General features: G+C 29.2%; 1 protein-coding gene across 1 annotated transcript; it reads left to right on the forward strand.

Moving 5' to 3' along the window:
• The first annotated feature begins 10,203 nt into the window (after nt 1-10,203).
• Nucleotides 10,204-13,059, forward strand: LOC111287717 (endoglucanase 9-like). The gene is made up of 5 exons (XM_022878390.2): nt 10,204-10,550; nt 10,699-11,202; nt 11,327-11,476; nt 11,610-11,721; nt 12,446-13,059. Exons 1-5 carry the CDS (start codon nt 10,338-10,340, stop codon nt 12,937-12,939), a joined length of 1,473 nt encoding a protein of 490 aa, XP_022734125.2. The 5' UTR covers nt 10,204-10,337; the 3' UTR covers nt 12,940-13,059.
• The last annotated feature ends 367 nt before the right edge of the window (nt 13,060-13,426 follow it).

The raw sequence follows: 13,426 nt of genomic DNA on the forward strand, positions 1-13,426 counted from the left end.
ACACACATATACACATATGAGTCATCGATATGCCTATTCTTACATGATCATATATGCAAATGAAAGAGACATTAGTTCTCAAGCATGCATAGGCATAAAAGTGTTTTTGTCTTGAGACCAGAAAACTAAAGAATATCTTTTCGCTTGTGTAAAATCAAAAAATTAAAAAATGATGTTCTTGATTTTCTAGAGTCTTAAAAGAAAGAGCAAGTTTATGCGATGTATGTTGAAAACATCGATTTCGGTTCCATTTGCACAAATTATTAAGAAAATGGGTTTATAAGTGCATGATTAAAGTTTTCAGTGGTTAAAAATAAAATCAAGTTTATCAAAAATAGATATATGAGAATCTTTGAGACTTTTCGAAAATAGTTATTTGAGAATTCTTAAAACTTCTTGGGTATCCATTTTCAAAAAGCCTCAAAGATTCTCGGATATTCATTTTTAAGAAGCTTGATTTCAAGAAATGAAAAGAGAAGAAAAGAGAAAGGAAATGAATGAAAAATAGAAAATGAGGGGTAAGGGTGTATTTAGTAAAAATAAAAAATTGAGTTTTGAATTTGTGGTGTATTTAGAAGTATGGTGTATAGAGTAAAACATGTGGTGTAAATAGAATTTCTTTTTTTTTTTTCTTTATGCTAACTTAATCTATCTAGATTGTCAGAAAATGGGTATGCGACTAAGATTCATGAACCCACTCCTTTCATGTTGCTAATGCAGACTCCAGCCTTGACCCATGTGTTTTTAGATGGACATGTTGGCGTGCCATCCCTTTATTGGTCCACCTTAGTCCACATTAGCATAAACTATTTCAAGTTGGACGTCGTTAGTGATGTCATTCTAGGTATAAAAACTTCAGCCTTTCATAAATAAGGACGAGCCTACCCTTGATGCATTTTTTTCTTTTCTTTTTCTTTTGAACCTAAACTGATTTAAGTGTTAGAGCACAAACGTCGAAGCAACTTCCGACCTTTGTTCTTGACTTTTTTGCTTCTTTGACAGATGGTTAACCTTAGTCCATTTTTGACCCAGCATTTGGTGCGTCAGGTAATAGATTTGACCATGATAGTTGAGGCATCATAAATCGATGTTAGTCAACCTACCTCCACCTTAATCTTTACCTATGATGGAGTTGTTTAATGCATTAATCGCCCATCACCAAAATCTCACCAACCATTTACAAAAAAGCTTGGCACCTTTACCTCTATCCTACATAAAAATACCTATATCAAATTGTGCGAACCACTACTAACTAGTATAATGATGCTGATTTTTCAATACCGAAAGAAGCCACAAAACTTGTTCACTATTATTACTTGTTTAGTTTTGATGCTTGCAGGAATGACCAATATTTGTTTGTCAGTCCCAATTTCAATTTAACTTTTAAAAAATTTTATCCAAAATCAACCAAACATTATGTTATTATTTTAAGTACTTGACTCTGACCTGATACATATATATAGTTTATGTTTGACCCATATTTGACCAAAAATTAATTTAATAACTTTAATTTAGTATATCGTATATATAGATATTATTTATTTAAATTTAATCTTAATTATATAAAAATATAATATTTTTAGGGTAAATTACATAATTGGTCACTTAACTATTACGGTCAATTTAAAATGGTCATTAAAATATTAAAATATTCATTTTAGTCACTAACATTTGAATAAGTATTTTTTTGGGTCATTGTACATTAAACAGTAACGTTTATTTGACTAGCTTAACTAATAAAAAATGCTTTGCTTACAGGTTTATATTTTTTTACGTTGCACACAAAATTACAAATTTTTTTTATTTCTTTCCCCCATTTCTCATTTCTTTCCCTAATCTTTTCTATTCATTCCTTTTTTTTTTTTTGTTTCTTCTTCTTTGTTTTTTCTCCTCTAGTTAAGGATAAAAACCCTAATAAGAGTTTGTTTTTGTCATTATGGAATTCTAACTGAGTTGAGGACCTTCAATTGGTATAATCCATCGATTGATAAGTGTGCAAGAGTTATTGTTATTGGACTTTTACGAAAAGTGAGAATCGTTAAGAGTCAATGAAGGAAAGAACATATACTGTGGATTTTATTGTTGGCCTATTGTTTAATTTTCATTTTGATTAAGCTCTTATATAATGGTTTAGGGTTGTTTAGTGTTTAAAGTTATGCATTATAAGTTTTAGGTTAATGTCTTAGGTGCATTAGGCATAATGACATTGAACGATTATGAGGTTTTTTATGTATATCGTATCTAATGTTAATGCATGATGATAGCAACTAGATGGTTTTTAAAACATTTGTTGGGTGCATTATACTATGTATCAAGTGTTTTAGGTTTTAGATTGGTATTAGAAGATCATTTTTGTATAAAGTGACAGCTATATTATGTAATAGATTAGATTATATAATGAACTTAGTGCTTTAAATTATTTAGCTATTTTAGTATGCTATTACGATAAATGAACTTAATGCTATTGTAGTAAATTGCTATTATAATACCCTAAACCTGACTTTAATGAATTTGTAACTTTAAAAAACATATAAGGCATTGATACTTATAATCGATCCAAAAACATATCATGTATAAATAATAAAGAAACCAATAAATCAGAAATCAATAAACTAGTAACAGATCTAAAAACAAGACTATATTGATAATTATAAGGCATTTACACCATCTTAGTCAAATGTAATTTTAGTAAGTATGTTGGACTTAAAACAAACTCGTAAACATCAATACATTTGTATTCTCCTTACATGTATACTTCTTTACATGTATACCGTTATCAGTAAAATTTTTTTTTTATCTACAAAAAGAACCTTTACATCTATATCCTTATAAAAAAAGAATTTGTTGCCAATTCGACATACCAAAAATAAGACTTTTTGTTAGATTAATATCTTAAACAAGTTATGTGCATAAAATACCCTAACCTAATCATGTACAAAAAAAAAAAAAAACTCTTTTTCAAGTTGTTGGTTTTTCATTTCATGATTTTGGCTTTGTTGGTCGTTTAATACTTTTCTTGTTTTGTTGAACGTTAGTTGGAAACACCTTTCTCTTAACAGCATGCTTAAACAAATACTTCTACTGTATTTGCATTTTTTTTTTGTTAGCTTCAGTACTTGTAAGAGCTTCAACTAATTCACAAACTCCATTTGGTTTAGCGATAGAATTCTGTTGTGATTAAAAATTTGATTAAAGCCCTACACATTAATACAGTAAATGATTCAATATTTATGATTAAGGTTTTTTTTAAGATGGGTTTAGTGTAGACAAAATAATTATTTACATCAGGCATCTATCTAACAATCATTGGAAGTAGCTGAACATGCCCTCTAAATCTTCCAATTTTTATGGTTTGAAGTGGCTAAAGTAATACTTCAGATTTTTTAGATATGGTTAGAAGTGGTTGAACACCTTAAAAAATACATTTCAATAATATGATCTTTAACTTTTTTATCAGTAGTCCCAACAACTCTCCTCACTTGTAAAATGAAAATAATAAAAATAAGTTACTATATTAGTTTATTATTATCATTAATGAATATATATCAATAAATCAAAACACTCACAGGTAATTTTGAGACATTTTTTCTTACTGATTTGACAAATCTCTTATCTATATTTAACTTATTATTACTATCAATCTCTCATCTACATGTCCTTACATTATGCTCTGATTTTTTACATTTGCTACAACTGAATTTTCTTATCTCTTATTGATTTTGAACTAACTTCCACTTATTTCATTCATTTTCTTCATCCTATTCTTATGTGGTTTTCCAAGTGACCTTTTTATAATGGGTTACTGTTTTGGTTTTAGGATTTCATCACTTATCCATTGATTTGTACCTTTGATAAGGCAACTGAAGTTAGAATATATATTGACTTGTGTGGTCTTGCTATAACATGGATCAATATAATTTTTAAGCTTTTCTTTAGACAATAACATGGTTAAACAGCATATATGCATGGAATCCCAATGAAATCCCATTTTTTTTATGAAGAGGTATACAATTGAAGGTCCACCACATATTGGTTTGATGGCCCACATTTTATTTGGTATTTTAGACCACTAGCATGTTTTGGCTAGCACCTATTTAACTATAACACAATATGATCTTTTTTTTTTAATTTTGTATTTTAGGGCAAAGTAGTCTCAAATACTTTTTAGTAGTTATACTTTTCAAGACAATCATTTGCATTAATTTTATTTTAACAGTCTCCATTATTGTCAGAATAAGCTTATCCCTTGCATCCAATATAAACTTATTAAAAGATTCACTTAAATTATTTAAAAACATGTCACACTTAATCATTGTTGAAAAGTAAGACTTAGACCACTAAGCTCAATTTTTATGCATTAATTGACAAGGCTTTCATTTCCTTCATTTCATTTTCATACTTCTTCAAATAGGTAATTCTAACAACTTTTCACAAAAAATCCTTCAATGTTTCTATTTTATTTGCAAGGTTTTCATTTCCTTCATTGCATATTCATATTCCATTAAGTAGGTAGCTTTAGCAGCTTTTCATAAAAAATCTTTTAACATTTCTTTTTTATTTGCAAGGTTTGACTTAAATTTGTGTATAAATACCTAATACAATTTTGTGCTTAGCATTAGGCACAATATCCATAAGTACATCCACAAGTCCCTTCCAACAATAAAAAAACAAACAATAGTTACATACCATAACCTTAATTTCATTTTAAAGGAAACTAATAAAAAAAATTAAAGGAATAAAGTTTAAACCTTTTGTTTGTCTCACATAAAAGCCCAATGATAAAAATTTGTAACTTCAAAGTCATTTTTTACCAAACGCAGGAACCAATATCAAAAGCCATAGTTTTCACTTTCAACAGTTGCATTAGCTAGTGGATAGATGTAATCATTTGCATCAATCTCAATAGTTATCAAAAAGTGTCCACTATAATAGCCCTTTAGGAAGCAACCATCAAGACTGATAATACGTTTATAACCAGTTTTGAACCCATCCTTGCATGATTGTAAACAAACATACATCTTTTTAAATAATTTATAATCTAAGAAACAGATTGTAATGGTTCTTATATTGTTTTACTTGAGCTTTTTTAAATACCTATAAATCTTAGCATACTGTTTCTTATAATTTTCATACACTATTTTAAGTGATTTTTGCTTAACCCTAAAACATTTTGTTAATGACACACTAATGACAAAGTTTATCATCACATCTTATTGAAGGAAACTTAAGAAATATTTTGGATCAATAATAAACTTGTCAACATAATGCTGACCCATCCACTTAGAAGTCATGTTTCTATTTTTCATGTCCTTAAGATATGTATGTTTAGAAACATAAGTTTTGATATACCAAATAGGATCTAGTTGATCTTTTGCATTGAATTTTGTCCCCTATAGTTTTCACAGATAACTTTTATTGCATGTTATCTTAACCCTTTTCTTGTCATTCATTTCAAACTTGACATTATACTTATTATTCTTTTTATATTGTCTTATGCCTTTTTTCAACACCTTTATATTAACAAATAACATCATTCTTTTAACTTATGATTTTTCATATCTATTTCACTATTGAATTTTAGCCATCTACTAACACCCTTTGAATTAGATTCATGTGCATTGTGCAAAGAATTTGATTTTTCATATTCTTCTTTATTTGCACCTGCTCCAACACCTAAACTATTATTTACTCTAATACTATCTTCATCACCTAAACCTATATCTCTCTTAATTCTTAAATCTACATTGACCTCCAAATCATGATTATCATCATTTTTCATATTATAGTCATTCTTATTAAAATTAAAATCAAAACTATTACTATCATTTTTATCTTCTTCCATATTACATTTTGCTTCAGTTTTAATGTCTAAATCAACATCTATCTCTATTTTCTCAACAAAACTAGCATTCATATTATGTTCATCAATGATAGACTCATATTCTAAGTATACATGGATACAATAATTTTTTAGCTTGCTCGAAACTATATTGCAACATCAACATCTGTTCTAAGAAGCCTGACAAAATCAATACTAAATTCTCTCATTGACATTTTCTAATAATATCTTATAATGCCTGTATAACCTAACTCTTCAATCATATCATTCATTTCAATCATTGACATAGTGTCTACATGACATAAATTAAAGTAATCAATTTTTTTCAGTATAAATCATATTATGAGTATTCAAAATTGACCACCATGATGAATAACGGTTGAGAAATAGTCAGAGTTAGGTTTTGAAAAATTATTAAATTTTATAATTTTAATTAGAAGATTATTTTGATTTAGACATAAACCCTAATAGATTAAACACTTTAATTTTTAATAAAATATATCATAAACTAATATATATAATATAATAATAGCCTTTACATGCCTTAGAAAGCATTCAAACCTATACATGGCTCTATATGCCTCCCCAATACATGATAAGTAGACAATAACTACATAACACATTTAGCACGACACAATACACCATAACAAATGACTTGGCAGAATAAGGTATCTATAACAATAATAAAAAATAAAACAAAATCAGTTTATTCATGTATAGGCAGAAACAACTACAAGAAAAAGGTATCTATAACAACCATATTTAATACTTAAAACAAAACCAGTTCATTCATGTATAGACAAAAACAAAACTAGTGGATTCATGTATGACCAAAAAGGGAAAAACTTAAATAAACAAGTTTTATTCATATCGTAAGAAAACATATGATCCCCAGCCACTCGATGCCTTTTTTTATCCATTACTTGTCTAAACCTAAAATAAACCTTAATACAACTACCTAATTTGATCCTATACCTAATGAAATTGTAAACCTTAAAATTAAATAAAAAAATAACCTAAACCCTAAATCTTCTTTAAATCATGATAATGTAACCCACGATAATTCTGAACTCAAATTGTAATATCCAATCGTTGGCCCCCAACCCATATCGTAAAATCTTAAATTTCCTTTCTAAATCACCAAATCCCCTAACCCTAATTTTCATTATCGTCGTTCAAAGAAAACCTACTTTCTAAAACCCCAAACCTAAATTTGTTTTTTCTGAAGTAAAATCCCTAAAGCTTACATGTATTATTTTCTGAGTTAATCATGCCACTTGGTCTTTTATTTGCTATGTAAGCAAATCTTTTTTTATAAGTGAACCCACATCAGATAAAATTTATGGTTTTAACAGTATAGTGACCTTAAAAAAATACTTCTTTAAACGTTAGTAGCTAAATTAAAAATTTTAATGCTTTAGTGACCATTTTAAAAAGACTGCAATAATTAAATGACCAATTATGTAATTTACTCATATTTTTATTAAATTCATATCTTAAATTAAAGTATTAAATAATAATTTTATTAACATATACGTATATAAATATAAAATTAAATAAATAATAAAAAATATATTTTTATATATCTCAAGTTAAGTCAAAACAAAATACCTTAAAACCTGCCTCCAACCCAACCCTGACTTTTTTAAATACTCGACTCACCTTTGACGCACTTCTAGATATAAGAAAAAATCACCCTTATCGGATCGGTGCTGGTTAAAACCAATCGGGTATTGGTTGCTTGCCATCTCTAATGTGGGTATATTAATTGGCCTCATTTTCTTACAAAAATTAATTATAAATTAAAAAATGAAAAACTAAAAAAAAGGAAAATGTTAAAAAAAGAAAAAAATTGGACTACCATGTCAAAATCTCCATTAATATAATTTTCTTACAAAATTATCTTACTTGAAAAGAGAAAAAAAGGGAAGCATCAAAAAAGTTTTTTTAATAAAAATATCATACCCTACATAAAATTAAAAAAATAAAAGTATTTATTAAATATGAAATAAAAAAGAAAAATAATACAAAAAGGAAAAAGAAAAGATAAAGAAAAAATAAAGAAAAAAATAAAAGGGTAAGTCATTGAGTGTCACGCGGCACCCAAATGAATAAAATTAATATATAGGATATTAGATGATAGGCTTCATCCAAATTCGACTCATGAACTCTTGCAGTTCCAATCAAATAAGAGCATTGTGCTTATAATTTTTTTTATTGCTATTCTACAATTAGTTAATAATAACAAAGAATTATATAAAGATTTATCACTTACAACTATAGATTTTACGTATTTATTTTATAAATTTTACAAAATACTAAATTCTCATTGGTTAATTATATTAAAATAATTATAAATGATATACTCTTACCAAACTAAGTATATAAATATAGCCGTCGTCAAACATTAATTGCCATACATCTAAGCTAAGCACCATGAGTGACAAACAAAACTTATCAATTATTGGACAGCAAGCACACTATGCAATGTATTCAACAGCGTACGAGCACCACAATCAATTTCCCATTTTAGTTCGTAATTAATGTATAATATATTTCAAACGCTTGAATCTGCATCAATGCATAATTCATAATTCTTTTAAATGTAATATTTTATCAGTGATATGTTATTAGGGTTACTGTTTAGAAATAGTAAATTTCATAAAATTTATGTGTGTAGTGTTTTTTTAAATTAAATAAATAATAAAATAAACAATTTAAAAATAAATTAAGAACTTAAAAAAAAAAATTTCTTCTCAACGCAACTCTTAAATATTACAATTGTGCTGTTCGATTGCTAAAAATTCGTTGCTATCAACTTAGTTTTAGCTAACTTAATTTTTGCTGTAAATCAAGCAAATGTTAAAGCTTGGAATCTTGTTTTGCATGCATTGACTACGCTCAATCTTGTTGACGCACCATTTTCATTCAACACACATTAAACAGTTCTAAATTAGAGGCATGTTTAACTCTGAACTCATAAATAATTTTGAGAAATAATATTAAATATTAAAAGCTAAAGAATGAAAAATTAATTTTAAATATAAGAAATTAAGAACATTAAATGTCTAAAAATGTAATTAATTTTGAGAAATTCTAAAAAGAAAAGAATTACGAAATTAATGAAATGAAGTTTGAAGGGCTAACAACTCAAGCTTTGTTAAGCTATTGCCGTCTTAAAAATTTGAGAATCGAAATCCGAATCTCTGACATCTACCAAAAAATATTAATAAAAATATACCACCAATGAAATGACTATCCTCTTCTAAAGTACAAGCTTGGTCGTAAAGCACGGGTCAGAAAGGTGATAAAAGCTCCTTCCGCTTAACACGAAACTTGCCCTTTTTTTGGGAGTTTGGCGCCGAATTCCTTGCGCGATCTGAGGCTCTCCAAAAGCGCGCTATTCACGCCGCCCATTTCATCAGCAAAACAATAAGCCGAGTTTACGCCAATTAGCACAAATCATCATTTATCTTTCTTTCATGCTTTCCGATTGACTAGGGAATTTTTGTACGCAGGAATTAATGCATGACTTTATTTTAATATATTAGTTAAGGTAACGGTCCTACAAATTCCAATTTTGTCTGATGTTTTATGATTGACAATCTATTTCTAGTTAACAGTCATGGCCATCTTTCAAATATTGGAGACTATTTTTCTTGGCTAGGGAAGATTATAAAGATTGTAACAACTAAACTTGACAATCTTCCTTTTCGTTTTTATTTATTTTTTTTATAATTTTATAATTTATTTTCAAATGCTCCGATTCTATTATTTATCTTATCGAAAAAATATTATGAATATAAATTTTTGATACTTGTAATTTTTAAATACTAATTCCAATAAAATATCATTTGATTTAAAACAATACATATATATATATATTTGATGTCCAAATTTGGATTCAATTTAATTAGCATTTTAATAGCATTGCAAATGTCATTAGGTGTATCGAATTGCACTAGAGATTAAAGGGGTCCAACGTAGAAGAGTTCATTCATTAAATCTTTAAAATTTATCAAATATAAATTTCCTTTAATTGCAAAAGAAAAAAAAAGAATTAATTTCATGATTAAACAGAGTGAAAATAAATGTGATGGGGTAGAGTGGAAGCAAGTAATAATAGGGAAAACCGGAAGAAGAGTATGAATTTAAACGTGACTGCGGAATGCCAATATCCAATTAGTCAACTCAATGATGTCAAAGCAATTAATCAGCTGCTTGCGTAGACTACATTTCTAGCATCAAAGTATTGACACGTACAAGAACAAGATTTTTGAACTTATCACAACCATCCTTTTTTTTTCTTTAAAAGAAAATTTCTTGAAAACGAAGATTTTGAAAAATAACAAAGAACAGCGATCCTGGGTATAAAAGCCTGATTTTGCGCTATTGATATATTTTATTTTCTCCTATAAAAGGCCATGCATTTGTTGAACGTGAGTAAAAAAACTAACCAACCAAAATCAAATTGGAAATTGCATTGGAGCAAGTAGCAATGGCAAGCAGCGTTGTATCATTTTTCTGCCTTTTGTTTTTCTTGTCTTCACCGCTGCTGAATGGTGTTGGTGTCCAAGGGAATCCAAATTACAACGAGGCCCTGCTTAAATCCATTCTCTTCTTCCAAGGTCAGAGGTCTGGGAGGCTGCCTGCCAACCAGCAAATCTCTTGGAGGTCCAATTCTGGCCTTTCTGATGGTCTCCTTGACCATGTATGTATGTTAGTTATTCTCACGTTTCATTTTTTCATTTCACGAATATATATTATAATAATGTAAAACATAAGTATATATAGTTCATAGTCCTTTTTTCTTTTTTTACATATAATTTCTGATTATACGACCAAGATTGTAAATTCAGGTAGACTTAACAGGAGGATACTACGATGCTGGAGACAATGTAAAGTTCAACTTCCCAATGGCATTCACCACCACAATGCTATCATGGAGCGCACTTGAATATGGCAAGCGAATGGGCCCCCAATTACAAGAGACAAGGGCTGCAATCCGTTGGGCCACTGACTATCTCCTCAAATGTGCCAAAGCCAAGTCCGGAAGGCTGTATGTTGGTGTGGGTGACCCCAATTTGGATCACAAGTGCTGGGAGCGGCCTGAGGACATGGACACTGTCCGAACTGTGTACTCGGTCTCCCCAAGCAACCCCGGCTCCGATGTTGCTGGCGAGACGGCTGCAGCATTGGCAGCTGCCTCAATGGTGTTCCGACAAGTGGATCCAAATTACTCAAGGTTGTTACTTCAAACAGCAAGGGAAGTTATGGCATTTGCTATCCAATATCGTGGTGCTTACAGCGACTCACTTGGATCAGCAGTCTGCCCTTTTTACTGCTCATATTCTGGATATAAGGTAAGACACGCTTGTTGTTGGCAGGCAGGCCAACAACGTCATTTTTACGTTTCTTCTTTTCACCCTTCCAACCGGAAATAATAATAATAACAATAAAAGGTAAATAATTGAATTTTTTTTGCAGGATGAGTTGCTTTGGGGTGCTTCATGGTTGCTGAGGGCAACAAATGATGCATATTACTACAATTTTTTGAAAACATTGGGAGCTGATGATCAACCCGACCTCTTCAGCTGGGACAACAAATATGCTGGTGCTCATGTTCTTTTATCTAGGGTAATAATTTAAACTTATTTTTTTAACATTCTAATTCTAAACCATTGGAAAAGCAACCTCGAGGGCCCAACATAATTTTTTTTTCAAAATTAGTATAATTGTATTGTGGCACTAACTTATTTTTTATTTGCAGCGCGCATTGCTGCAGAACGATAAAAATTTTGAGCAATTCAAACAAGAAGCAGAAAGTTTTATGTGTCGGATCTTGCCTAATTCTCCCTATTCAACCACCCAATACACACAAGGTAATGGCCATTCTATGTTTAGTGGGATCCTTGCTATGAATTGATCTTATTCTCGACCAATAAATTACATATTTGGCACTTAAATTATAGTGAATTAGTACTTCAAGAAAAAATATGAACTATTTTGCAAAAATTTTAAATACCATTATGTCATGTGACATCCAACAAAATTTTACCATCCAAATAAAAAAGTACATTTTTTAAATTGATGTTGAAAAGGATGTTAATGATTTCTTGAGGTATACACAAGGTGAACCTATTAATCAGGTCTCATACACACAATTCACGAAACATATATGCCATTCTGGTTAATGATTTTTTAAATATGTAAAATACCTCGTATATTTTTCAAAAATTTCAAATAAACTCTTATCCTTCTATTGAATGTAATTGACTTTTTAAAGTATTATTTTTGTTTAATTAAACCTTTTACAGTGCATAAAAACATTGAAATCTTCTAAAAAAAAGGGGGGCTTAATTAAATAAAAATAGTATTTAAAGGTTTAATTAGACAAAAATAGTATTTTAAAAGCTTGATTTAGATAAAAATAATAGTTTAAGGGTGCAATTGACTACAATAAAAAGATGTGGACTTATCTAAAAAAAATTTAAAAATTTAGCTCGTTTTTTTTCTTTAGATACTAATTGGTTCGTTTTCCTAAAAGTGTTAATTTTTTAGAAATTTAAGCTAATAATACATGCTTGGTATTTCATTTCAATACAGGAGGACTTATGTACAAGCTACCTGAAAGCAATCTTCAATATGTTACATCCATAACATTTTTACTTACCACATATGGCAAGTACATGAACGCCAAAAAGCAGACGTTTAACTGTGGCAGTCTCTTTGTCACTCCAAATTCACTAATTGGGCTTGCAAAAAGACAGGTGGATTACATACTGGGGCAGAATCCAATAAAAATGTCGTACATGGTTGGTTTTGGACAAAATTTTCCCAAGAGAATTCATCACAGAGGTTCTTCATTACCGTCGTTGGCAAGCCACCCTCAGAGCATAGGATGCGATGGTGGTTTCCAGCCATTCTTCTACACATCAAACCCAAATCCTAACATTTTAGTTGGAGCCATCGTTGGCGGTCCAAATCAGAACGATGGATACTCGGATGATCGATCTGACTATAGCCATTCAGAGCCTGCCACATACATCAATGCTGCAATAGTTGGACCTTTAGCATATTTTGCTGGGCTAAAAGCTTAATCCTAATCCTAGTTGATAGGATTTTATTAACAGATGACTCTTGTAAATGTTTTTATTAGCTCCATTCTCTCTAAATTGGGAGTTCCAATCCACCAAAAGGTGGATTAATATTTGGAGAAATGTGTTTTACTTTGTTGTTTTTCTTTCATAGAACCAGTCCAATTGAGCTTAAAATGTTAATTTTTTAAAATTAAAGAATTAAATAAAAATTTTATTAATAAAAATTTAGAAAAATTATAAAAGAAAAAAAAGAAAACAGAAAAAAAGAGATTGTTGAGGTGTCATATGGGCATCCAACTTGAATTTAAAATGTTAATATCTTAAATTAAGATATAAAATAAAAATTTTATTAATATAATAAATATAAATATATATAAAATTATATAGATAATAAAATATATTATATATATGACAGAGGGCAAAACACTATAAATTCATTTTTGACTTGTCCTTATTTTCTATAAAATAGGGGACTTATCTTGACTCA

This window comes from Durio zibethinus, chromosome 4, assembly GCF_047325235.1.
Source record: "Durio zibethinus cultivar Kanyao isolate XHJ-2024 chromosome 4, ASM4732523v1, whole genome shotgun sequence".
NCBI lineage: Eukaryota > Viridiplantae > Streptophyta > Magnoliopsida > Malvales > Malvaceae > Durio > Durio zibethinus.

Excerpts from the sequence above, each read along its gene's own strand:
- LOC111287717 (XM_022878390.2), top strand. The coding sequence starts at position 10,338 with ATGGCAAGCAGCGTTGTATCATTTTTCTGCCTTTTGTTTTTCTTGTCT. Across the intron at positions 11,477-11,609 it reads CTCATGTTCTTTTATCTAGG|CGCGCATTGCTGCAGAACGA; the intron begins GTAATAATTTAA and ends TTTTATTTGCAG. Across the intron at positions 11,722-12,445 it reads AACCACCCAATACACACAAG|GAGGACTTATGTACAAGCTA; the intron begins GTAATGGCCATT and ends ATTTCAATACAG.